General features: G+C 46.6%; 1 protein-coding gene across 6 annotated transcripts in view; it reads right to left on the reverse strand.

Annotated features, from left to right (window-relative positions):
• The window catches only part of EBF2 (EBF transcription factor 2), a 93,958-nt gene that overhangs the window by 3,445 nt on the left and 65,181 nt on the right, over nt 1-25,332 (reverse strand). For 2 of the 6 annotated variants that reach the window (XM_054396676.1, XM_054396675.1), the window contains 8 exons: nt 20,139-20,220; nt 9,942-10,059; nt 8,037-8,167; nt 7,302-7,428; nt 3,054-3,142; nt 2,430-2,495; nt 2,150-2,327; nt 1,044-1,229 (listed from right to left, as the gene is read on the reverse strand). In XM_054396676.1, coding sequence (XP_054252651.1) covers nt 1,044-1,229; nt 2,150-2,327; nt 2,430-2,495; nt 3,054-3,142; nt 7,302-7,428; nt 8,037-8,167; nt 9,942-10,059; nt 20,139-20,220 — 977 coding nt within the window. Of the gene's footprint in view, nt 1-1,043; nt 1,230-2,149; nt 2,328-2,429; nt 2,496-3,053; nt 3,143-7,301; nt 7,429-8,036; nt 8,203-9,577; nt 9,581-9,931; nt 10,060-20,138; nt 20,221-25,332 lie in introns of all 6 variants that reach the window. The other 4 variants (XM_054396674.1, XM_054396677.1, XM_054396673.1 and 1 more) reach the window with 4 other exon arrangements.

Raw genomic sequence — 25,332 nt, forward strand, 5'->3', positions numbered from 1 at the left:
CAACATGTCTAACTTCTGGTAACTCTGATTCCACCCTCACTCTGCCTGAGCTGTTGGCTTCCAGTCTGACATAGAGAGGTGAACAGACCAGACAAGAGAGAGCTTGAGGTTTGAAAAGCAAGGGTGAAGGAATGAGAAAATGGTAAAAAATCAAGGGAGAGAGAGAGAATCAATATGAACAAAGAGGAAACAGTCACAAGCTGTCCACTCAGACTGCTTTGGAAACTGGAAAGGCTGCTCATGGTTGGACTTGATGATCTGGAAGGTCTTTTCCAACTGAAATAATTCTGTGACTCTTGTACCCTCTGAGCTTTTAAAACAAGAAGGCTCCTGTGTTGCAGTTGAGGGGGGATTGTTGAAAGCTGCTGTTTAGATTTGGCTTGAAACTGCCTTCTTTTTAAGGAAGACATTATTGGGAGCTCTCCCCTGCCTAAGCTGGCTGCTCTGTAGGTAAATAATTCAATAACCAGTAAATAAATAAGTACAGAAATAGCTGTGCAGCCTCAAATGCAGATATTTGTTTATGTATTTCACACTCATTCTTGCCAGAAGGAAATCAGGGCATGAAAGAAAAGTGACTCACTCATGGCAAGCTAAGAACTAGAAACACAGAGATGCTTAGCTCCAGCCCTGCTCTGTTTCTGGTTCCCAAGGTAAGAGAGTTCCAGAGGAAGCTACCCCAGAAGTCAGCTCTCAGTCCCTGGCAGTGCAGTTCACAGGGTCCAGAGCAGTCACTCTGCTAGCAGTGAGGGCTCCTCGCTAACTCATCCCCAGCTGCCAGCTGTGCCTCATTCCTCAAGGTGGCCTTTACCACTTGGGAATGTGCACAAGGACAAAGAGTGAGTGACACACGAGCAGCATTCATTGTTCCTCTGCTCTGGAACATGGGGGATGTTCTGCTTCATTCTCAGACATGCCAGGACACCAGTCAAAGCCTTTCACAAACCCCTGCACCACACCTGGACTCCTCCTGACAGCCACCCCTCGCTGCCAAGCCAAACTAAGCAGAAGCAAGCCTGCAGCCAGAGGAGCAGAGCACTCACATCCATAGGGGGACCCCGTGGGAGAGCCGTTGATGAAGCCAGGAGAGCCTGGGACGCCCAGGTTGGACATGGGGACGTTGCTGTAGCCGTTCATGCTGTTGCTGGAGGTGCTGTAGTTGGACTGCTGAGGGGTGGAGCTGGAGGAGTAACCTCGGGGTGAGATGCTGCTGGTGTTACGAATGTAACCTAAAAACCCACATTTCAAAACATGTCAATGGATTGGGCTCCAAGCTCCACTCTAGGTTCCCTTTTTAAATCAGTCACTGACTTGCATCCAGCTTGAGAGCTGAAATTGATTCTAGGACCTGGAAACCACTGTGTGTGGCACCTTTTCCTGAAGGGTTCTCTACAGTTGTAGTTTCAAATCATTGATGAATTACAAATAAAGGAAGGACATCCCCAAGGGGAGATGATAACTCACACACAGCTTGCATTTTGACTTTGAGGGGGGAAAAGGATAAACTGGGAAAGGAAAAAAAATTTTTTTGGTCTTAAAAAATAATCACAAATATCTGAGAACCAAAATTTAGCCTCTTCTTTCTCCCAGTAGGAGACCTGAAGAACACCACAGCTCTCAGCACTGCTGGCAGTTCCAAAGGGATTTTTCCATTGAAAAGCTTTTGTTAGGGTCCAGCAGCTGCTTGCAGAGTGGTTATCACTTGAATAGCAAGTCAGGTGATTTCTGGCCATTTCTCTGATGAGAACTGGCAAAATTATCTCCATGATGGCTTTGAGCATGGCATATGTGACATTTACTTTAGCTGATACGGTTTTACTGCCTTAAAGTGTTAGAGACATCTCTCCATGCCATCAGCCAATGTGATACACAAACCATGTGCAGGCTGGGCACACTGACACTTAGGGTGGTAAAATTCACATTGAATAAGAGACTTCAAAAAGGAGAAGGGAATTCTCCACCTCTTGAACTGAGAGGGGTCTGCAGCTGCTGTCCTTTTATGAAAACAGATCCAACCTGAAAGAACCAAAAGGTGTTGAGGGGAGCAGGGGCAGAATTCAGGGTTGAGTTGGCCTAACAAATGCTCCAAAATGGCAGCAACTGAGTTTCGCTTTTCCTTTGTTGAAATTCCCCTGCTGTCAGTGCTCACCTTGGTTGTTGCCCTGTGTTGACTCTGAGATGCTGACTCCTAGCTGGCTGCCATAGGAGTTGATGCCCATCATGCTGCTGTGGGCAGGAGAGCTGGAGAGGGCTGGGATCTGTGCAGGGTTCCTGGGCACACTGTAGAGAGCTTCTGCGATGTCTGCAGCTCGCTTCAGAATGATGTCCTGAAGGGGGAGGGGACAAGCTCAGAGCCCTGCTTGGAGGAGTGTCCTGGTGTTTGTTACTAACCCTGAAAGCATCCCCCCCATGAGAGCAGTCAGCCTGACCTGGTTGTTGTGTGGGGTTCCATACAGGGCTTCAACCAGGTCGGCAGCTCGTTTCAGCAGCATTTCCTGCAGGAGGAGCAGATGCACACAGTGGGCATTTAACAGAGGAAGATTCCATCTAAACACGAAGAGGAACTTCTTGACTTTGAGGGCAGTAGAGCCCTGGAGAAGCTGCCCAAAGAGATGGAGGAGTCTCTATCTTTGGAATCTTACAAAAACTACCTGGACACATTCCTGGGCAACCTGTTCTGGGTGACCCTGCACTAGCAGGAAGGTTGGGCTGGATGATCTCCAGAAGTCCTTTCCAAGCTCATCTCCTGTGCTGGTCACTGTGGACAGTGATGTCTGAGAGTGATGTCAGCCAGCACCGTGCCTAGCGCTTCACCCTGGAGCTCTCCAGAGTACTGAAGCTGCTCCAAGGGCAGCAGCATCACTGGAGAGAGGTTCCAGGCACGCAACAGAACCAGAGCCCTGATCTCCACTGAATGTCCATCTACTCTTCTGCATGGACATAAAACCCTTGAATAATCTCCAAATCCTTTTATTTGTTCTCAATAACAGCATCCCAGCAAAGCAATCCCCCCATGCTCAGTGTGCTCAGAGAAGCGCTCACAAGTATTTTACCTTAGCTAATCTTTCAGGGTCCCCGGGATGCCTTGGAATGACCTTTTGCAGCCTTTGGAAGCCATAGTCTATGGTAGGTTCATTTAAAGCTGAAAGGTAAACAGAAAGAGCTTGTCACAGGAGTACAGAGGTGTCTGGCTCTCCTTGTGTGACAAGTTTCATGACCTAAGGAAGATGATTTCTCAGCTTCTCCACAGAAAGCCTCCTTGCCCAGTTTCCTGGAAGGTGCACACTGGGAAGGACCAGGGCTGAGGTGAGCTCTGGTCACTGAGTGCAGGCCAGGAGCTATTCATGTTGGACCATGTTCTATAGGACAGTTCCCCAGCCTCTATAGGACAGTTCCCCAGCCTCTAGTACCCCAGCTCCACCCACTGAATTATCCACATCTCTGTCTTTCTTTATCCAGCACCCTGCTCCTGGGCAGGCTGCTCCTCAGGGTGGCTGCCATTTGGTAAAGAATTGGTGGCACCTTTCTGCTCACAGCCCAGCCCTGCAAGAACTCTGGGCAGCCACACACACATCTGTGTGCAAATCTCCCTTTCTGCCTGCTCGTGCTGGTGGGCACAGATGAGGCTATTCCAGAGGGTCACAGTAGTGAGTTTGTCTTACTAAGGGAACAAAGAAATCCCAACTTCTGCACTTAAACCTGCTCCAGTTTCAGCTGCTGGCTGCTCACCATCTGTCAAAGGCTGAGTGACTCATTTGAAAGCTGCAGCAGGGAAGCACTGTCACAAAACTCTGCTTCAGGGAGGAGTTTGCTTGCTCTGGACAGGACTGAGCACAGCAGCAGCAGAGGCAGTCCCAGTGCAATGCACATGAGACCAGCTCTGTGATGGGTGCACGGCCAGAACCCCAAAGCCCTGCAGGCTCAGCTCACCAGCACTGCGCACAGCCCCAACATGCTGCTGGCACAAAGTAGGACACAGGAACTCCTGCAGTGGTGCAGGGCTGCTGTGCACACACAGCCACTCTGCAATGATGTTGGTCTCCAGTGGATAAACCAAGATATTTTGACCCAAATCCTTAGTAATAGCTGGCAGAGCCCTACTGGCATCGCTGGTGATTTCATAAACTTCAGCTGCTGTAATTCTCTCTCCTGTGCAGTCGCGGCACATCTGATTTCTGATTATTTATTCACAATTAAACTCCAGCTCAAATTAATGCTGAAGCCAACAGTCAGTTGTGTAGCATCCTGCACGCTCACAGCTCTGCAGCCTCTAGCACTCCAGAATTCCTGTGCTCACGGTGCAAGGGTGGCTCAGAATTTCCCTACCCTTCAGAAGATGCCCTCTCATCTCGGTGCCTCTTTCATGCTGAGACGCTTGCTAGGAATTCCCTGACACATTTAGTAACATCTGGTTTGGAACAGGGCAGGGTGGAGTTAGGTTGGACATTAGGAAGAAGCTCTTTACTATGGTGGAACGTTGGAGCAGGTTGCCCAGGAAGATGGTGGAAGCCCCGACCCTGGAGATGTTCAAGGTCAGGTTTGATGTGGCTCTGAGCAGCCTGCTCCAGTTGGGAATGGCCCTGCTGAGTGCAGGGTGGTTGGACTCAAGCTTTAGGGGTCCCTTCCAACCCAGTGCCTTCTGTGCTTCTATGTGAGTCCTTCAGCACTGTCCCCAGTCAGTCCTAGCTGCTTCTACCCTTCCGCACCATTTGTGGTTCTTCTGAAAAAGAAACTTTTTTCAGTACCTGGTGACATCAGCAGAGCTGAAACCACCCAACTGCAAGAACTACTGATGGCACCTATGGAATCTTCCCAAATATCCTCAGCACCTTCTGGGATACCAGGCTTGGACACCAGAAGAATGAATCTGTCAAGTGAGACACTCTTCTGCTGATCCAGATTGGCTGTTTATCTGTGTCTGCCTTCAGTGGAACAACATGAAGGTAAAAGGTCACATTCCCCACTGAGACACATCTTATATTTACTTTTTATTAAATAATTATGGCATGGCATGAAGTTTAAATATTACAGGAGATAATCAAGTGGGAATTGAGTAGAGAAAACCCAGACCTGAGAATTTAGTCTTGGCTATACTTAGAATGTCTCTGCTCTCCACTGGGAGCCCTTCTGGTTTGCTTAAGGAGTTTAATAATACACATTTGCACTGCCACAGGATCTACATACCGTTTGGGAAGGGGGGGATGTTTTAGGGGGTGGGGGGCTTGCCAATAATCCTGAGAATTATAGGCCAATTCTCCCAAGAGCCAGTGCATCATTATGTGTCATTTCTCTTCTTGATTAGAGGCTAATCAGTTAAGATATATATATCTGCAGCCCAGCACCAGCAGTGTGAGCTCCAGAGGAATTCAAACATGGATGTGTACACAAGTGCATTAAAAATAGCTAATGGGAATACATAAAATGCTAACTCAGGGAAAGAAATTGGCCAGTACCCAACAGCCATTTTCCAATGGATTGATGTGGACATGTTCATTCTGATAGATAAAGAACAGCAAATCCCTCTCAGCAGTGTGGATCTGTTTCGAGAGCTCCTCAGCCATAGTGGATCACTGGGCACATCAAGTCTGTACAGCTGGCACCCAAATGCCTACTACTGATTTTATTCATTGATGAAACAAAGATATCTGTCATGAAATCCTGTTACAAACCAACACCTGTACAACCACATGGCACCTGAGGGGCAAGCTGTGAACTCCACCAGGAAGTATAAACAGCTTCACCAAAACACCACTGGGCAAAGAGCTGCTGGATCAGTAGGGGTTGATCAAGGTGTTTCACAGCATAGGCCAAAGTTATCTCCAAATGCTTCGGGGTCCCTGGACAGAGAAACCTGAGGGGGTCTGATACAGGAGCAGGCTGCTCATGGTTCCCTATGGATCAGGCCTGTGAGGCGAAACCCCCAAGAAAAGTGCTTTCGTCCTTCTCAAATCTACTCACAAGCTTTAGCAAACCACCACCCTTCCATCCCTGCTCCCTGGCACAGAGATGGATCTGGCACAGCCCAGGATTCGACACAGCCTGCAAATTATTTTATATTGCATTGCTCTGACAAGTTAACCTCTGGAGGATTTCTGCTCAGCAAGGAAAATTATGTTCAAAATCTCCCTGCTATAGACATTTCCAGGTGAGCATCTCTGCGACAAAGTAAATGCAAAGCTGTGATCAGCCTTAAGGTAGGAAAGCCTCAGAGGCACATCCAAGGCTGGCGTCAGCGGATGGGAGAGTTATGAAAGTCAAGGGAACTCTAATGGAGCTGCTTACAGCAGCAGAGGACTCAAGTTTGTGCAGCATTAAAGGCAGAACATGAGGCTGCTGCTGGATTAGCAGCAGAGAACAGATGTCTTGCTGTGCTAGGAACAGCTGATGGAAGAAAAGTAAATCAGAACCTGGAGATGTGTCTGTAACCTGCACTCTCACCAGACCAAGGTGCACAGGGGGACTAAATATTGAGTTGTGGTATTTGGAAATAGACCTTTTGAGCTCACATGAATGATTCTTGCCACTGTACCTGTGAAGCACCTCTCAGCAGCTACTGGGCATTTTTCACAGACTCCTAGAACCACTCAGGTTGGACCCTGGTAGCTCAGCCATGGCACACACAAAAAATGCCACCATGGTATTTTCATAGCTTGGAAGCTGTTTGTGCTGCTATTAGCAGCAACAGCCTGGGGGAATTGATTGCACAGGTGAGCCTCTACCTAACAGCTCTGTTTATCATTTTGCCTGCTGTGGTGGGAGCAGCAGAGCTTCTTGAGCAGACAGATTGAGAAGCTGTCTGTCCCACTCTCACTCTGAGCTCACCATCTCTGTGCAGTGCTGGTTTGCAGCATATGGCAGCAGGCACCCACTCACTGCTCAGAAAACACCCACAGCTAGCCCTGTGCCAAAGCAACACAGGGACAGGATCTTTAGCTTCCTTCTCTCCTCCTGGCTTCTGCATACATCTCCGTGCTTTGTCTGTGTGGAAGCACTCTAATTAACACCTCAAAGACCTGTGCTGCAGTCTGACTCAAGCCCCTTAGATGCACTTATGGAGATGCCTTTTCTCCACAGAGGAATGCACGTTTCTGTCATGCATCTCTGAATCACTTCATTCCCAACCATCTTTCAGCCCAGGTAACACCAGCACACAGCTGGTGGCCCTCAGTGAAGACACTAAGAGCAAGGCCTGCAGAAGCAGAAAGGAGCATGAGAGAGGTTTCCACTGAATTGTGCAGTTTGCCTCCACCTGAGGTTTTCTTCCAGAGCTGTGGATAATGCTCTGCTGCTAGGGCACCTACCTGTGTAGATGAACCTGCCGGGGGCACCCTTGCAGAACTGTTTGGATTTGTAGGACAATGTCACTTCCACCACCCCAGGGATGTGGCGTGGAGGCGTCTGGACACGGATAGCGTGGGGTGTGATGAGCTGGAGACAAGAAAGGGAGAAGAAGTATGATGATATGCCTGTGTCCCTCACCCTGCTTTCACTTCCCACCCTCCAAACATGTTTGATGGGTAAAGGCAACCCTTTTTCCCAAACAGGACCAGGCAAGGGATGCATCTGCTCTGCTTTCCTGCCTCCAGGAGAGGAGGACACAGTTTAGGATCAATTGTCACCAGGAAAATTGTACTGCCTGTACCTACTGCTGAACTGCTGGCTTATTTCTGGACCCAGCAGGAATCCTTTCTCCTTCCCAAACTTGAATCCTTTCTTTATCGAATCCTTTCTTTAGTTCCTTACCTCTTTCCAGACACCTAGAACTGTTCAAGCCACCAAGCATTGTTCAGGTCACCTAGAACTGCTCCCATCCATTCTGGAAATTACTGAGCAGTTGACCTCAACAATATTGCAAATGGAGGAGTTTCAGAGAGAAATCTCATCCCAGGAGTTTTCTCATCACAGGTTTTTGCTGCCCATCTTGAACACCACCATTTATGTACTATTGTTGGAACAGGAATGAGCTCTGTTCCCCACACTTTGCTCACAGCAGGAGTGTTTCTTCAGCTTGGCAACAGGGAGGCAGCTCTACCCACCTCGCTCCACACAAGCATGGTTCCAAACACCACTTGCAGCCCATCAAAGAAGTTGTCTCCAATGATGATCACCATTGCTCCTCCTGTGGTCCAGCCCTCGCTCGGGCTGATTGCTTTGATGCATGGTGTGGCTAAACAAGACAAGAAGGACATCAGGATATTAGGTCTTGGGCTTTTTTGCCCCACACAGCTTGAGACTTTGCTTCACTTTGACCTGGGCCTGCTCAATGTGCACAGACTGTTGCAGAGGTTTACATCCAGTGCTGCAAACCATAGCTCAGAGCAGCTTCACTGCCTGCTCCTGGGAGCTTCTGCACTGCTGCAGCTTCAGGGCTGGGGTGAATTCCTTAGGGCTGGCAAAGTCCCGGGACAAGTCCTCTCTAGCCATTCATCCATGAAGGCTGCTTTACCATTCCACAAATCCCAGTAAATAAGCAAATAATCAAGTGTGTTTTCTACCTTGCTAGTGTTAATTACTTGCCTACTCATTACCAGCACTTAACATCCTCCCATTAAAGCCTCAGAGGCCAACTGCAAGGGTGGAAAAATGAAACACTTCAGTGGCTCTGTGAGGCTGCCTTGCAAAAGAGCCTTCTCCTTAGCCTAGGATCACACCAAAGCTAAACCCTGTGCAATAAGAGTAGAGACAGATTTATGAAGCTTATCAATGGGTAAAAAGATATGGAAGTACCAAGTGTTTGCTCCACTTCTGATCAGGAGACAATTTCTAATCATTTTCTTGAGCTTATAGAGTAGATTTTTTTTTTTTCTTTTCCTTCTCTCTTCCATATGTTCAAGGCCTCTGGACTATACATCCCATCAGGAACCCAATATGGTTTCCAGGCCATAACCAAAGTCAATCCATCACTCCATTCCCGATGTTGACAGGGTCAGAGGTGGAGGGGAACTTTGGCAGTGCTCCAAAAACATGAGACTCCTTTGAACAGCCAGTCAATCACATCCAATCAGTCAAGGAAAAACTGGATGGCTTCCTAGGCTAGGAATCCTGGGATTTTCCTTCTACCATTTCACTGCCCGCTGGGGGAGAATTAACACCACTCTGAATTCTTTACTGATTCAATCATTTTCTTCCAGTTCATTAATTCTTCTTTTAGGTTGATGCAGGGCACAGTTAAGAAGTGGGGCAGCAAAACATTATAATGAAATAATATCCCTGCTTGTCTTTTCTACTAACATCACCAGCTCCTCTCACTTTCACTAGCTGCAGGGGAGGGCAGAGCAGCCACAGATAGCATTTGCTGGACAGGGTGAGCAGTGTCTGCAGGACAGAGGTGGAATTTGCTGGAAATGAACCTGAGGAAGCAGGAGGGGAGGGGCCCAGCATTTTGAAGCTTAACAGATACAACTATTTGTAAGTGCTTTAATATAGCCCCAAAGCCATCCTGTAGCCAGCCATGAGTCTTGCTTAGCCAAACAAACTCAAATCAATTACTGTCAGCTCCCTCCTGTGCACTGCCATGCCTCGTGCCTCGTTTGTTTGGGGGAGCCATGACACTTCTCATACACATCTAGTGCCACACCAGCTCTGTTTAACTAAGATGTCATCTTGCCTAATTTGCCTGCAATCAAACCTAGCCCAGCTGAACAAGAAGGCTGAAATTTAGACAATACTTTGTGTTTCTGTGGTTTCCATCTCTGCAGTACAAACTAATTAATAATCTGGGGGGGGGGTGGGGGGTGAGGGGGAGGCAGTCTCTCAGATGTGAAGAGGATGGCATTGTGCATACAGCAGGCGCTGTGTTCCTGCCTCTTCCTTCTTTAAACCCCTGGAGGTTCTGCAGCTCCCTCTCAGCTCTCCATTCCCTCCTGAAAACAAACAGAAATTGAAGAATGGGGAATCAGCTTTTGCATTCCTTTGCAGCTGTTCTTCACACATATATCTACCTTCAGAGGGGTCGAGCCTCCTGGCCCTCCGTCCGTGCTTGGAGTTATTGTGCACAAACATGTTGTCAGACACGGCCAGCACGTGCCCATCCACATTCACCGTTGTTGACAGCACCACCTGGGCATAGGAAGAGAGCAAAGACAGGCAGGTGAGCAGCTCGCCCTGAAATTCGACTTGGTGATGATTGTAAAACAGCATCATGTCCTGCAGGGTTTGCTCCCTAACAGGAAGGGGAGGAAATATTTCAGCCTGGGTTCTCTGCGCCCCTTCTGGGCAGCACAGCATCCTGAGGGCCATATAAAGCCCTCACTGTATAATGAACCAGCTCTGCAGATGGCCCTAAATTTTCTTTCCTATGATGCACTGTAGCATAGCTGATGTCAAAGGGGTCTGCACAGACCAACCAGGAGGCCAGGCTGAGAGCACCACAGCAATTTGCCCTCTGAAACAGACACACAAGTTCAGAACCATCTGCTCTCCATGCAAATGTATCTGCATCTGCTTCAGAAACACACCTCTCCATTGAATGAGCCAAATGGAACCTCCTACTACATGGGAACAGTACCCAGCATCGTGTCTGGGCTTCGACACAGGCTTGCCTGGTGCCTCTTGAAAATCATCTCAGCCTGAGGACCCCAAATCAAGCAGCAGTTTTCAAACATCAGCCCACAGGACCTTTGTTGCTGCGCTCCAACAGCACAGGAATTCTTAGAGAGCAGTTGCCTATGGCAATGATGAATCCAACTCAGCCTTCCCTTTGTAACATCCGTAGGGCCTACAAATCCAGAAATATGTGCAACACATTTATAGACAACAACAGTTTAGGGGAGAGAAAGAACAAACTGTTTTAACTGCTGAAAGAAGATGCAGCTTGTTGAAACTTTGAGTCTGGTGTAAATCAGCCTAACCCCATTCAGCTGCCACACAGCTACAGCAGCTCACAGCCACTGAAGATCTGACCCTGGATGTGTCCATGAATTTGCACAGACACAGCTGTCACAGGTAAGGGGATGTCAGGCTCTAATTGCTGATAAAATGATATTCAGCCTGGAGAGGAGAAACCCTGCCTAGCCTCAAGAATAGTTTCTTTCTTCAGACAAGTTTAATTCATTCCAAAAGGCTCCTGTCATGCTGTACTCTTCTACTTCTCAAGCATTCCTGTCACAAAATATGTTGCTGTTGTGTGCCAACTGATTTCATCATTGCACATTTGGGTGGAGGGAGGCTCCCGTCCGGGGCGAGCGTTTCCCTCCTGACATTGCTGAACCTACTCAGATGCACTTCATTATTTTCCCTTAAACAATGGAAATAAATTTTAATCTCTCACTGGCCAGCACAGAGCACACTTTGGCAGCAGGGGAATAGACCTGAATTATTCCAGTGCCTGAAATATTTACGACAAGTCTTTAAATTGTAACCAAATGTAAATAAAGTGGAGGCATAGATAGAGTTGGCCTGCAGGAACACATCTGAGCTCACACTCAGTACCTGTGTGACAATCACCCCCAGAGCTCTCAGCATGCGATCTCTATCCTGCAGGCAGGCTTTGTGCACACACTCCTGCCCTGCTTCGATAACCGCTTGGCTGGAATGTTGACACTTCAGTAAGGGTTGGAGAGATCCCTGCAGCACAAGAGAAGGCAAGCAAGAGTCCTCTGCTAGACAATGAGCACTGAGCATCCTCCCCTCCCTGAGCCAGCAGGGATGGAAGGTGCACTTTTAGACCTCTCTCCATTAGAAGTTCCATTTTTATTCACCTCTCCCATTCAACACAGGAGGGTGAAAGCCACTTGGCATTTCACAGGCTGGGACCTGGGATAAATGAAGGCAGCATTCTGAGGGGCAGGATGAAATGCAAAGTTCAGGTCTGGACCAGAACATTCTCAAGATTTTGGGCCTTGTTGCAGCTATCTGCAGCTTCCTGCTGCTCTTCAACAGAGGTCTTTGTCCTCCTTGCTGCTACCCAACTCATACCAGCCATGAGAAATTGAACACTTGTGAGATCATTGCTGAGCTTCTTCCCTTTGCTGCCTCTTGCTTGATGAGGATGACAACCCAATTGTTTTATACTGAAGTTTAAAACCAAAGTTTTATGGGTAAAAGGAAGAGGAATGTGCATTCCACTATGGTCTCTAACTCCCAGGCCCTTCCCTTTCACAAGGCAACTGCTTTCCCCCAGTCAGTATTTCCTGGGTCATGATGGGTGACCCTTTCCATCTGGAATCAATCAGTCAACTCCTGACAACTTCCTGAAACACCTCACTCCATTTCCTGTTCTCTCCCCCTTCTCTCTTTCCCCCTGGTTTGCTTCACTCTTCAAAACTGCAGGCCACAGCAGCTTAATGTTAGAGGGTCAGACACAGTTAGACTCCAAATCACTACACAAGAACACCTTTGACCTTCAAAAATCTTTACATCTTAGCTAAACAAATCAAGGTCAACGTTTCTTACCATTACCTTGTTAACCATTTCTAGGCATTTTTGCCACTAGACTTCTGAGAACATTTAGCAGCAACACTTGCTCTCCCAACATCATAAAACACTTCAGGTCTCTTAGCCTCAAACTTCTCTCTAGTGCTGATGAAAGGTGATGTGCAAACTACCCTGGAGGATTACACCTCAGATTTGTCCACAACACTGGGAAATGGGAGTGGTGTGGTTGTCTTTACCTGATCTGAGGGCACTTGTTCTTCTGGATCATAATTTGGCTTCTCTGTCTGTTCATGATGGCTTTGTATCTAAAATCAGTATGTGATGCACAATGTAATCCTTAGGGAATGACCTGAGAACATCAAAACCTGTTGGGTAGACCATGGGCTCTGGTAAGTGTTGCTGAGGAGCAAATCTGGCGCAGCATAAAGACTAAACATTTTGTGCCACACAACAGCTGGATCCCCTCATCTGTGCTGGAGTTTCAGAGGGCAGCCAATCAAGCCAGGAACAGGCAGGGAAATGTGATATTCCTTCATCCATCCACATGCAGGTTCCATCACTAGGAACAGTGAGGGAGTTTCAGGCTTCCATGTGGAGTTTTTGGCAGTGCTTAAGATTCTCTCTTCAGATCTGCAAGGGTCTCATTAGCAGTTATAAAGCCGCAGACACTGATTCCCCAGCAGTGCTGCAGCCATGCCTGTGCTGGGTCTTCACATCATTTCTGCTTCCCAGGTGTTTCTGTAGCTCAGTCCCTGCTCAAAAGCCACAGTGCAGCTTCACCACCACATCCAGCACATCAAACCCAGGCTCTGCCAGCTGCACTGCCTCTCTTTCATTCCCCTGCACAGTTCCAAGTGCTGTATGTCTGCAAACCTTCACCTGGATACTACAATTTTTCTTTCCCCATCACTACATTGTGTCAGGATCTCTGTACTCCAGAAGAGGCTCTTCTCCAAATCACAGGCAGGCAAGTCAATAGCTATCAGCATGCATCCCCAAGCTGCAGCACTCATGGACACCTATTTAGCCAGATGGTACAGGCATTCCAGGCATACAGGCATTCACTTACATGTAACAGATCTCATCACTGTGTAAATGATCTCTCTCAAAAAATTCCTGTTACCATTCCAAGTGCGGAAAAAAATTCTTTATGACATTGTACATCTGGAAACAATATTGCATTCCTGATGCACTTTCCCTTCTAACCTTCTAGTCCCAGCACCATGTTGTTTTAACTTTTCAAAAGGATAACTACTGTGAGGATTTTTTAAATTATCATCATTATGATTTTCCAGCTGGGAAACAAAGATGTCAAGCTTCATCCTGCTGTCTTCACTTGGAGAGGGCTCCCATTGATGTCAAGGAGACATTTTGGGTGAGCAAGTAACACAGGAGTGGATGTGAGAACAGAGTTTGTTTGCTTCAGAGCTGGGTTAGGGATAAGATAAACAACGTGGAAAGTGCCAGAGCCTCTCACTGCTCAAAGCACCCATTGAATTCCTTGGGAAAACCTCCCTGGGACCCTGAGAGAAAAAGCCAAGCACAAGGGCTTCAGCTGAGGAATGAAGCCTCCTCAGATTATAGAGGAGCAGGGGTAGGAGATAACTCCTGGATCACTGCCACCCAGCCTCCAAGCCATGCAGCTACTCTGATAAATTGTCTTCAGCCATTCCAAGCTTCTGCCTTTGATATTCTCTCATCCTGAAACCTCTTGTCCTGATGGTGAGAGGATTTGTGCTTTACAGTCTACATTTATTCCTACTCAGTGCATACCTAACACTACTTTTCCGATTATGATTACCCATTCTGATCTACCCTAGGACATTTTCAGACAGCAGCTTTTTCCCTTCTCAGTTCATGTCACTAAAGCATCTGAGCCAAGCTCTTATCCACTCCCCAGTCACCTTAATGACCCTTTCCTGCACCTGTCCCAGTTTCATTTGCATCTCTTTTGAAGGCAGCTAAAGCAGTGGATTGCATTCCCAACAAGAAATCGGCGGGGGATGAAGGTACAAACACATCATTCCTTCTGCTGCCAAAGCCTGCCTGAGACAGTGACATCTCATTTCTAACAGGCAGTGCACAGTTCTGGAGCTCCTGTCACAGTGGCCTTTTGCTCTTCAGATTGACCACATTTAGCTCCTCAAGTGTTTTTCCTTCTACATTTGCAGTCAGTCCTTCCCTTACTCAAACAGGACCCAAATAAAGTCATTTTTGGTTGGGTCAGTCACTATCTGCTGCAGAAATCTGCCATCCTGTAATGGCTCCAGACTGCTGAGGGCTCAGTCTGCCACAAGAGCAGCCCATGTAGTGCTCACCTCCAACAACAGCTGGGTGACTCCTGTCCTTGCCCAGACCTGACCTGGGGGGGTCTCAGGCACTTTCTTTCACCATCAGCCTGAAAAGGATTTAGATTTTGACCAGTTATCCTGTATCATTGCCATCCCTTTTTGCTTCCCACAGTCTACACTCCTAACTCACAGTATTATCCCACCCTCTTGTCCACTCTTCTTCCTCCTGGATGACAGAGATCCTGCAGTGCCTCACATCAGAGGCTGGGTGAATTGTCAAACACAGACAGCTTTGCTCACATGCCTGATGAGGAACTGATCCAGCCACTCTCAGGTCAGGAAGGAAATCTCCCCAGGGATACACCTTGTTCTTTTCCTTTCTCTTTCTCCCTAGAGCACCTAGAGGGAGGATACCTGCCAGGAAACCTTCCACATCCTGATTTCTACCAAAAACAGAGGGCAGCTGCTGACCTTTCTCTTTTTGTTTCTAAAAAAGCAGGTTGGTTCAAAGCTGAGTGTTGTTAGCACTGCAGCTCTGGTACCTTGTCCCAGCCTCAGCCGTGCATTGCAGGATGTTTTATCAGTGTGTTGCTGGAGGAAGCAGAATTCCCAGTCAACAGGAGTCTGATGCATTAGCACCAGGTCTCAGCTGAAGCATTTGAGCTGAAGTGCCTCATCTTCATTCCAGAGAATTATTGTCCCCCATTACACACTGGTCGTTACCATTAAGTATCACTGGGCTTCAAGTTCTCTAGGAGAAGTCCTCATTCTATTCTATTCTATTCTATTCTATTAAATGGAGGGCATCAGGGGTTTTTTGGTTCAGTTCCTGGGAGAATCACTCACTGGGAACACAGCACTGACAGCAACAACCCTGCCTGTGTAAGCTCAGATTTGCAGGTCACCTGAGCTCAGGTAATAGCCCCAGGGTCTGAAAAGCTGATTTCACCACGTTTCTTTGTCAGATTTTCACTGAAAAATCTTTACTCAGAAATATTTTAATTGATAACTCATCAACATTTGCTTCAGTTACATTCACAGGGACATACTGCTCCATCTGCAGATGTATTTGGGCAGTCATCACATGACCATTGGATCTAGGAAGATTCCCTTTCCGTGCTGTAGCCACAGACAGACACTGACTTGCAATACAATTCTGTTACTACTGGGAAGTAAACACTAAATTATTCCTCCCTCACCCTTTACCTTCTGAGGTCTAACATCTTTTTCAACAGTAGAAAACATTTGTCTTTGATTTTTAAAAAATTAAAGAGATTGCCATTGTACTTTTGAAGCTCTATCTAACCTCACAGCACATTTCAAGCTGCTAATGTGCTCACCAAGCAGCTGCTGCTGCTCTCCAAATGGAAGAATTAGACCTGAAAAGCCTCCGCCTCTGCAGGCATCTGGAGCTGTGTCACACGTAGAGTGCAGCACTAATGTGACCTTTCCATCCCTGTTTCTCTCCACTTCCCTCTTTTTCAGGAGTGTGATATAAGTAAAACCTAACATTTAATTTAGTTTAATGCATTGTAACTCCACTATAAAACATCCACATCTCGTAACAGATCTAGACATGAGGCTGAGGCCAGGCTCAGTCTGGATCCCAACGCCCTGGAACTTTGGTCAGCAGCCAAGCCCAGCCCAAATTGTGCAGCTTCACACCCATCTCTAATCAGAAGCATTAACTTGACCTGTTTCCAGGCATGAGTAACCATTCCTGCATGCTGAAGAGCTCAGAGAGATGCATTGTGCAGCACTATTTCCATGTCTCCTATTTGTGCTTGTGTCTCAACAACAAAACCTGAGTTCTGGGCTTTCATTCAATCTCCATTACAGTGCAGAAATGGTTTTTGACCAGAGTCTTTAAGTGCCAGGACTCAGGAGACATTTCTCTTCTTTTGACTTTTTAATCACTGTTTTAAAAAGAAATATGTTAGTATGTCCTGGAGATGTGGCAAGCACTGCTCCAGGAGAAGGAATGCCTTTAGGTCTGCAGGAAATGTACCAATTCAAAGACATTCAACAGAGCAGAAATCTGTTTTCACAAGGCAAGTTGAAGGGTTGGAAAGAGAGCAGAGCCTTGATAACGACAGCTGTACAAATAATTTATTAGGAAAAAACAATAAAGGGTTTAAATGCAACCCAAGAATAAAGCATAATGAATTAAATCATAAAGGGAATCAAGTACCCTACTGGCCTGTGCCTTTTGGCACTGCCTTCACTCTGCCCACATCTTCCTGTGCTGGCAGGATGAGCAGCTGTCTTTTCAGACCTGAACATTCTGCACATTCATTACTTTTTTGGTGTAAATCTTGACAATTCAAGCGAAAATGAACATGCTGACAGTGTGCAAGCACATCACCGATACTAAGAGTTATCCACTGTGTTTTCCCCACTCCTGACCTTAAGGGCAGCTGACAGACAATACACAACAAACAGCAGGCAAAAAAGCATTTGGTCAAATCTAAACACAAAAAAACAACAAAAAAAAAAAAGCCAAAAAATAAAAAAAATCAACCAAAAAAAAAAGGAGATTTCAGGAGGCAGAGACAGTGGAGCATTCAAAACCACTCTGAACTTAGGTTGCATTCAGGGAAGTTCTTGCTTCTAACCTCAGAAGCAGCAAGGCAGACAGCAAACAAGCTCTCTGTGCTTATTGTCTTTCCAGCTCCTCCTGGCTAATTGCCTCTGGCCCTGAGAGCTTTTTTACTCCCAGTGTGTAAAATTCTAGCAACTGAACTACTTTCTGCATTGCTTTCACATAATGACCTATGTAGCCCAGAACAAAGCCCATCAGCTGAGACATCCAGCTTTGAAGCAGCCTGGATGCAGGTCCTGCTCTCCCTCCAAACCTAAAGCATTTTGCAGTTTGGGTCTCAAAGGCTTCATTATTGTGATGCCGAAAAAGAGCCTCATCAACATTTTTGGTTTTGACACAAAGTAAGGTAAACAGTGGGTTTGTCTGATCTTGATTAATTTGGGAGTTTGAACTTCAGTCTCACAGTGAACCTCAAAGGGTCTGAACTCCCATGGACTGAAAGTGCAGAAGTTTAAGTAAAACACAACTAGAGAGTTTCACTTGGCTCTGCCTGGCTGGCCTGGTATAGTGTCCAGCAGAACACCCAGATGAGGAGTCTGTCCCAGATCATTTTCTTCTCCAATAAACTGCTGATTTTGGTACAAAGATGAAAAGCAAGGCCATACTGGGTGGACTGGCTGCAGGCAGAGCTGTCCCAGTGTGACCATGCGGGTGCTGCAGACCCACTTCCATTTCCCTGCCCAGTGCCTCACTGGAAACACAAAGCTATGCAGGCTCTGTAACATCACCAGTCTGGGTGTGGGTATAATGAGGTGAAACAAAGAACGTGGCTGATACCAGAGAGAGATTTCTGCCCAAAAAATTAGATCCCAAATCTGCCTGCAGTTCAGCAGTTGGTTCAGGGTTTTGGTTTCACTTGCCACAGCAAGAGGGCAGGGAACATCAGATTGAAATCAGAGATGAATTTCTGCAGGGTTTGGGTGTCTTTGGATCAAGATTTTCTATTTGCATCACTTGCAATGTAGCAGTGCTGGGATCCCCAGGCACTAACTAGGGTTCCCTTGTGCAAGATTTCTTACAAACTCCTAACAAAAAGGAGACTCCTTCATGGCTCTGCCACTGTGCAGTCAGCTGCTCCAGCCAGCTCTAGGAGCTAACAAGATCCCTTTACAAGCTACAAACTGAATTTTCCTTTATTCCCTGTGTTTTTCACATTCTTGGCAGATGATCCCTAACTGGTGTTTTTCTTTACAGAAATTGCCACTTGAAGAAAAAGAAATCAGGGCAGGTTTCCTAGCAGTGAGCACCTCCTTTTTCTCCTGTCTTATCACCTGGAAGAAGACAGACTGAAGAAGTCGCTGCAGCCTCTTCAAACCACCAGTGAAAAAAATGGAGTTGGTCAGGAATTTTCCTTTACATTTTTTTCTGCTCAACTCAAAACATTCATAACTTCCATAACTTGCCTAAATTTCTTTCCAATTTGGGGAGCTCTCAGCAGCTTTCACTTTGCAGCCTTTCTCTTAAAACTTGAAATTTTTCTACATATAAAAATCTATCTCCTGTGAATTTGTCATTGCCACTAAAAGTCAAAAAAATAAATCACTTGTCTGTGAAAACATGTTTGGGTGGAAAGTTTTAAACCACTCTGTAAACTCCTGTGGAGTTTTAACTTCATTTATAAATGAGGAAAGTGATGCAAGTCATGAAACACAAATTGCCAAACCAAAGGATGTCACCTTCCCACTGCAAGTCTTGTAGGGCTACAAGGAAACCACACACCCCTCAGGGAGCCAAAATTCTCTTTGCACCAGGGATGTGGCACAGTGAAGGTGCAGTAACAATGGCAACAAGCAGTGACAGCCTTTCTGAGGACAGTCCTGGGTTTCATGGGTAGGGTTTAAAATTCTGGCTGGCAAAGTGTGCAGGAGCCACATCAAACACCCTCCTGAAGCAAGAGGTCAAAGCTTTCCCAAGATGAAATCTGGAGAGGTGCTAAAAGACAGAGACAATGGTCAAAGATAACCCAGCAAATCAGTCCAACCCTCTGACTCGCCATCCTGTGTCCCTCTCATTGTCCCATGCTACCTCACCCCCAGCTGCCCCAGAGTTCATTCCAGCATCACTTTTCCCCAGCGTTCTGTGCTGTGCCACCTTCCATGCCACACAGAGGCAGCTCCTCCAGGCTGTGAAAGCCTTCAGCATTCCCTGGGCATTTTTGTGTGGCTTAAGCCACAGGTAAAACCCAACAGAGCTCCTTAATGGTGAGGGTATGAAAGGGGGAGCCTGTGCCTGCCTTCCTCCTCACCAGTAACACACTTCACCTCCTCCTGTGTTTTTATTAGCTGGTACTCACAATACATCAGCCACATCTATGATGAAACCAGTGGCAGATTTCACTGCAAAGCAGCTGGGTCAGTGTCCCCTGGGCCTTGTTGGTTTGCTGCATGAGATCTTAAAGTGACCATCACTATTTTGGTTTTTTTTTCTCTTTTTTTTTGTAAAGAAGCTGAAAGGGAGAGCGGGAGAGTGTTAAAAGACAGAAGAGATGGGAAGAGATAGGGAGTGGAGGGGGAATGAGGAGGCTGCTTCTGCACCACTGACGGAGCCACTCGGAGCAATTCGGAGGCATCTGAGTCTCACGAGCAGGATCCCTGCTGTGGGCAGCTGCTTGTGCGAGTGCTGGAGTGCTCTGCCCGAGGGTGTCGCATCAAATATCCACTGCTGCTTGGTACTGTACAGCACGTCCCCTTGGGGATTCAGAGTGGAAAAAAGGGGGGAAAGGTTTAAACACACAAGTGGGGGAAAGCTTGAACAATCTCTGAGCTGGTTTAGCATATACTGTCATCATGTTTGTTATGGGCTGTGCAGGAGAGAGGGGAAGGAAAAGAAGAAGAGAAAAGGCCTTATATGCCGTGCCTTATAAGACTTACCTGGAACCGTCTCATATCTCTTGGGTTTCCTGCTGTTTTCAAGCAATTCTGATTGCACTTGAGAAAAAATTTTAAGAAGAACCTGGAAAGATAAAGAACCAAGTCACTGATGTGGACTGGAACAAACCAGTGCTGGGATTTCTCTTTGCAGGTCCACATCCTAGGGATTTAGCAACAGAGCAGGGCTAGGAGAATGTAACATAACAGAACCAAAGAAACTGACAAAGAGAAGGGGAAAGAAGCAGGCAAGGCTTGAGCTTGGCTGCTCGCTGCTGCCAGTTGCTGTGTCTGCTCCCACTGATGCCCCTTCCCTCACTGCCTGTTGGGCTGCATGGTTCCAGGCTCTTTCTTTACCCACCCTGGCATGCCAGGGCTTTCCTTGGCTGTCCGAAGGGATTTTCCATGAAACAACAGAGAAGGATAATTTTATGGTGAAAGCTACAAACCCAGGGCAACTGTGGAGCAGATAAGGCTTGAAACCACTCTGAGTGTATTAAAACGTAGAAACAAATCTGGCTCTGGTGAGGTTTCATCCCGGTCATGTTGTTAGTTACTAAAATTTCAGTAACTAAAGCAGAGAAGCAGAGCTGCCACCAGCCCAGATTATAAACTTAAATTAGATTGAGAGAGGATAACAAAAACACAACCTGAAGTGATACATGACAGCTCCTGCTGTCCAAGCAGATAAATCTATTAACTTCCTACAAAGTTCTCCTGCCAATTACCTTTGCCCTGTCACAGATGCCTATCTTTATGTGTCATTATTCGGGTGGGTTCAGCCTGTCATCAGCACAAGTGGAGTCTTCAGCGTGCTCGATTGGCTTACCCAGCACTGGGCACCACAGCACTGGGACTGCAGGGCAGAAATATTAGGCAGGTTTTTTGTGTCACATGCAGGGAGGAAAGGAACCTTCTCTTTGTTACCTGGTTAAGCTGACTCAATTTGCCAGTTTCAGAGGTAAAGAAACTAGAGGCAGAATCAGAGCTGTTGGATTAACAACAACAGAAGCACGTCTGCAAAAGTCAGCAAACAGAAAAACATTTTGGCATCCTCTGTCACAAGCAGCAATATTTTCTGTGATTCATTGCATTTTCATTTGGGCTGAGTTGCAACACTTGAAATTAAAAGGGATCAAAGATTTTAAAATAGATTTAAAAGCAAAAAGACTTGGATGGAAGCAAAAATAAATAGTTGAAGGCTTGCTGTAGAATACAAAGAAGTTATTTATTTATTTCTCTTGCTGAGTGCCTTCCTTAAAAAAAAAAATCCGCTTTTGCAGTAAGTTAAAGTCCCAGGTGAGCCAGGCCTATTTCCCTTTCTGTTACTATGACAACGATTTTTTACCGCAGTCCCTAAGTCCCTTCAGAACTCACACATTCATGCCTTGAATTAGAACTTTAAAGGAGAAAGATGGATATTTCCTAGGGTTTACCAACAACAGCCAGCACAGCTCTAATGCCAGACAATAAAGCAGAAAGCTGCTCTCCCTTCTCCCACTTTCTTTGCACCTCTTCCTGGGGTATTTCTCTTCCTTCTGCCCCAAGCACACAAAGAAACATCAAAGGATCTGATCCATTTTTATGTTGCTTGAGCAAACAAAACCCTTCACAACCGAAGCCACAGAAAAGCCCTCGGTAGCGTCATGTAAAACGACTGCAAAAAATTAATCTTTCCCGTGAGCTTTTTTCACTTAAAACATTCCTTTTTGCCTTAAATTTCTCACAAGCATTTTAAATACTTAAAATATTTATTTTCTCTGGGTGTGCATTTTGCAGACTGAGTTTCACCTCTGCCATTTCTTCTCATTTAGGAGTTAGAGCTGTCTGGTACTTTATGTGCACGGAGCAGAGTGAGAGCTCACATCCTGCTGCAGGCTCTCTTCACCCTGGGGGTTGGCAGGGGAGATGCCCTGGTGCTGGTCACCTCCTTGTACCCTCAACTGAAAACCTTCCAAAACCTCCTGCCTCAGGAGCTGCTCTGAGTGAATATATTCTGTTGAATGAGTCTTGTGCTCAAACCTGTAGCCTCTTTTATCCTTTGAAAAGAGATAATGTGGAGTAGAGCCTTCTGCTCTGTGTTGTGTTGTCTAGTGGGGCAGGGTGGCTTCTCACACTCATCTCAGAGGCTGCTGTGCCAAGACACAGGTGTGTGGTGGGAGGGTAGGATGAGAGACCCTGATCTCAGAATTCCCTAGCTTGGATGGAGCTGGTTGGAGTCAGACCCTCACTGTAGTGACAGTCTTGCAGCTCACAGTATATTTAATCTTAGTATTAATCTTAGTTTAACTGGAGCAAAGACATCCACCACAGCTTCTGCTCAAATTCTACTCACACATTTGAAGGTCAGTGCTTAAAATCAATTAATTGCATTTATTTGAGATCATTCTCTTGGTTCTAATAACTATCACAGCAGAAGGCTTCTTTATAATCTGAATATTTATCTCTGGAGTAATTTTGTTCTATTAGTGAGTGTACTACCAGGGAGCTGAGAAGGATATTTGCTGCTCCTTTGCAGCAGTTGCAGGCAGTGTGGGATCAGACACTGCACAAAGGCATTGTGAAGAAGCAGGCAGCTCGTGCTGCGTGAGGAGCAAGTGAGGTTATTGCGATATTCCAGAGATCTGATACCCCACAAACAGCAGCTAATTAATCTTCACCAAACTCCTGTGCATATAGGGCAAACCCAGTTTAACAAACGTGAACACCAACATATGTAGGTCAGGAGACTTTCCTGGGTTTGTCAGAGATTTGATGGGAGAGGAGGCAGCAGGAGTCAGATGATGTGATGAGGTCTCAAGCCTAGGCCAGGAGAAGTTGGCTGTTCTTTTGCCACTTGTTTGATAGACTCCAGCTGCACCAAAAAACGGACCTGAACATTATGCCTGCTACTCCTGCCCCTAACACCACCCTCATTTCCCGATGGGAAAATCAATAAACACTTCTCTATCCTCCCATTTCAATTCAAAGGAATTTCTTCAGTTATGGGACACCAATCTGGGAAGAATTTTCTCCAGCCCACACCTCTGCATGCAGAGGACAACCAGACAACACAAGAGAATTCCTCAGCCTTGGGTGGGAGATGAGTGAAGGTGTGTGCAGACCTACAGGAGACGGAGTAAGGATCCTTCCCCATAAATTTCTGTGACTTATTTTTTTCGTTTCCATCTGATAGCAGCTGAATGTAGACCTGCAATGATCTCCAGACCGCCCCCCCACCCCACCCAGCAGCAAACTTGGTATTTATATTCTGTACATTTGCCACCTTCTGCACAATTTTCATCTCCGGATTCTGTCACGCTCTGGGCAGCAGCAGAAAGTCACCCACACACCCCCCCCCCACCCCTCCCCAGCTGCAGTTCACAGTGATTTGGTGAATATTTCTCCTCTCTTGCAAAGGGATCCCATTTCCAGGAAGCCAAGGCTGGGGGGAGCACACTGCCGGTCACCCAGGCAGTCATTTCTTGGTGTTGAATGGAGCCATTTGGCATGGCCACGTTTGCTAGGGAAAAAAACTCTCCAAGGAAAACGTCCTTGTTTGTGCACTCTGATGAAAACCTGATGACACTATTAATGAAAATAATAATTGAAGTCTATAGGTTCAAGATTGAAAATGAAATACAACTCTAACAGCGCCTCAGTAATTGCAATTGTTCTCCAAAGTTTTTGGAGGACTCTGCAATCTGAGCAGCTTCCCTTTCCCTCTGGGTTTTCCTTCTTCCTCCCACACTAAAACTTTCCAGTAACCTACAACACAATGGCTAAAAACTTATTTATCCTGCAAGATCCATACCATTCCTGCCATTTGGCACAGGACCAAATGCCATAGCATAATCAAAAGTCAGTAGGCAGGAGGTAATCGAGTAGAGGATTGGGCTGCTGAACGGGACATTCAGATAATATTCTCTGGTTTATTACAGCAGCTACAGACTCCAACTCTGCTAAGCATTTCACAGCCAGGTTGTGAATTTTTTCCTGGAGAAAAGACACACAAAGGACAGGAGGAAAGGAAGGCTTCTGTCCACATTTCACTGGTGGGGAAGTCAAGGCACCTAGAAATTAAGTGACTTAACCTGCGGAGTAGCTCAAGTTGCTCCTGAGCCAAGGACCATTCCTGCATCCTGTGTTTGTGCTTTTGATGGTTCTCTTTAATAGTGACAAAAATTTCATAGAGCTCATTGCCTCTGAACACAACACCCAGCAGGATTTGAAAGCAGAGCCAAATTCTTCCTCATTACACTTCTGTCAGCCTCGTCCCTGCAGCCCAGCTTGGAGAGGGACTGGCTCACACAGGCGTGGGCCTGAGGATGCTCTGCAGCACTGATCACATCTATTCCTTCTGTGGTGTCACTTTGTCCTTCCAGCTCTAATCAGGTGCAAATTGAACTCAGGGTCCACTTTCAAATCCTGTAGATCCCAGAAAAGGTAGGACCTGACAGGGGTGCTCAGTGGGCACAGAACCTGATCCCCACTGTTTTATTTGCCATGCTCAGAGAGATCTATGACTCTGTCCTCTTTTGACTCCTCTCCTCTTACCCCACTGCTTTCAGTGAATATCTGTCTGCTGAGCCATGCTAGGCTAAACAGTGAGCACCAATTACACCAGCAGCCTCTCTGCTGCTGATGGCTCTGCTGCTTTTTACTGTTGCTGCCAGATGGCAGAGGCCAGCACATTAAAACTCTACCCTGCAGTTAATGCAGAACTTCATAATCACTTTCCAGCAACTCCAAGAGATCAGAAAGTTGTGCTGATGCGAATGCTGCAGACAGACCCAAGGTTAGGCACCTCTTTCACACCTGCCAGAGTGGATATTGCTCAGCAGACAGCTCTCACTCACTCCTGAAGGCAGGAGCCTGTCCCTCGGCTGGGTTGGTCTGAACGACCACGCAGTCATTTGCTAAAGAGGTGAATTTACAGCCCAGCAGACAGGGCCGGGCTGCCCCCTCCCTTCTCTGAGGTCTGCTCAGTTGGTGGATTTGCACCTATTGTACTTCTGGGTCTGGCCACAGATGACCTTGACTCTGGGCGCCAGTGGAACATCATATTCCTGTGACAGATTTATAGATTGGCAGACAGGGGCATGCTCGGCACATTCCTTCCCTAAGACAGGACAGCATCCAATGTTTGTTAGCATCATTAAACTAAAACTGACTTTTCACCTGCTCCCATACCATATGCAGCTGCAAATTTTTAAAT

Source organism: Indicator indicator, chromosome 38, assembly GCF_027791375.1.
Source record: "Indicator indicator isolate 239-I01 chromosome 38, UM_Iind_1.1, whole genome shotgun sequence".
NCBI lineage: Eukaryota > Metazoa > Chordata > Aves > Piciformes > Indicatoridae > Indicator > Indicator indicator.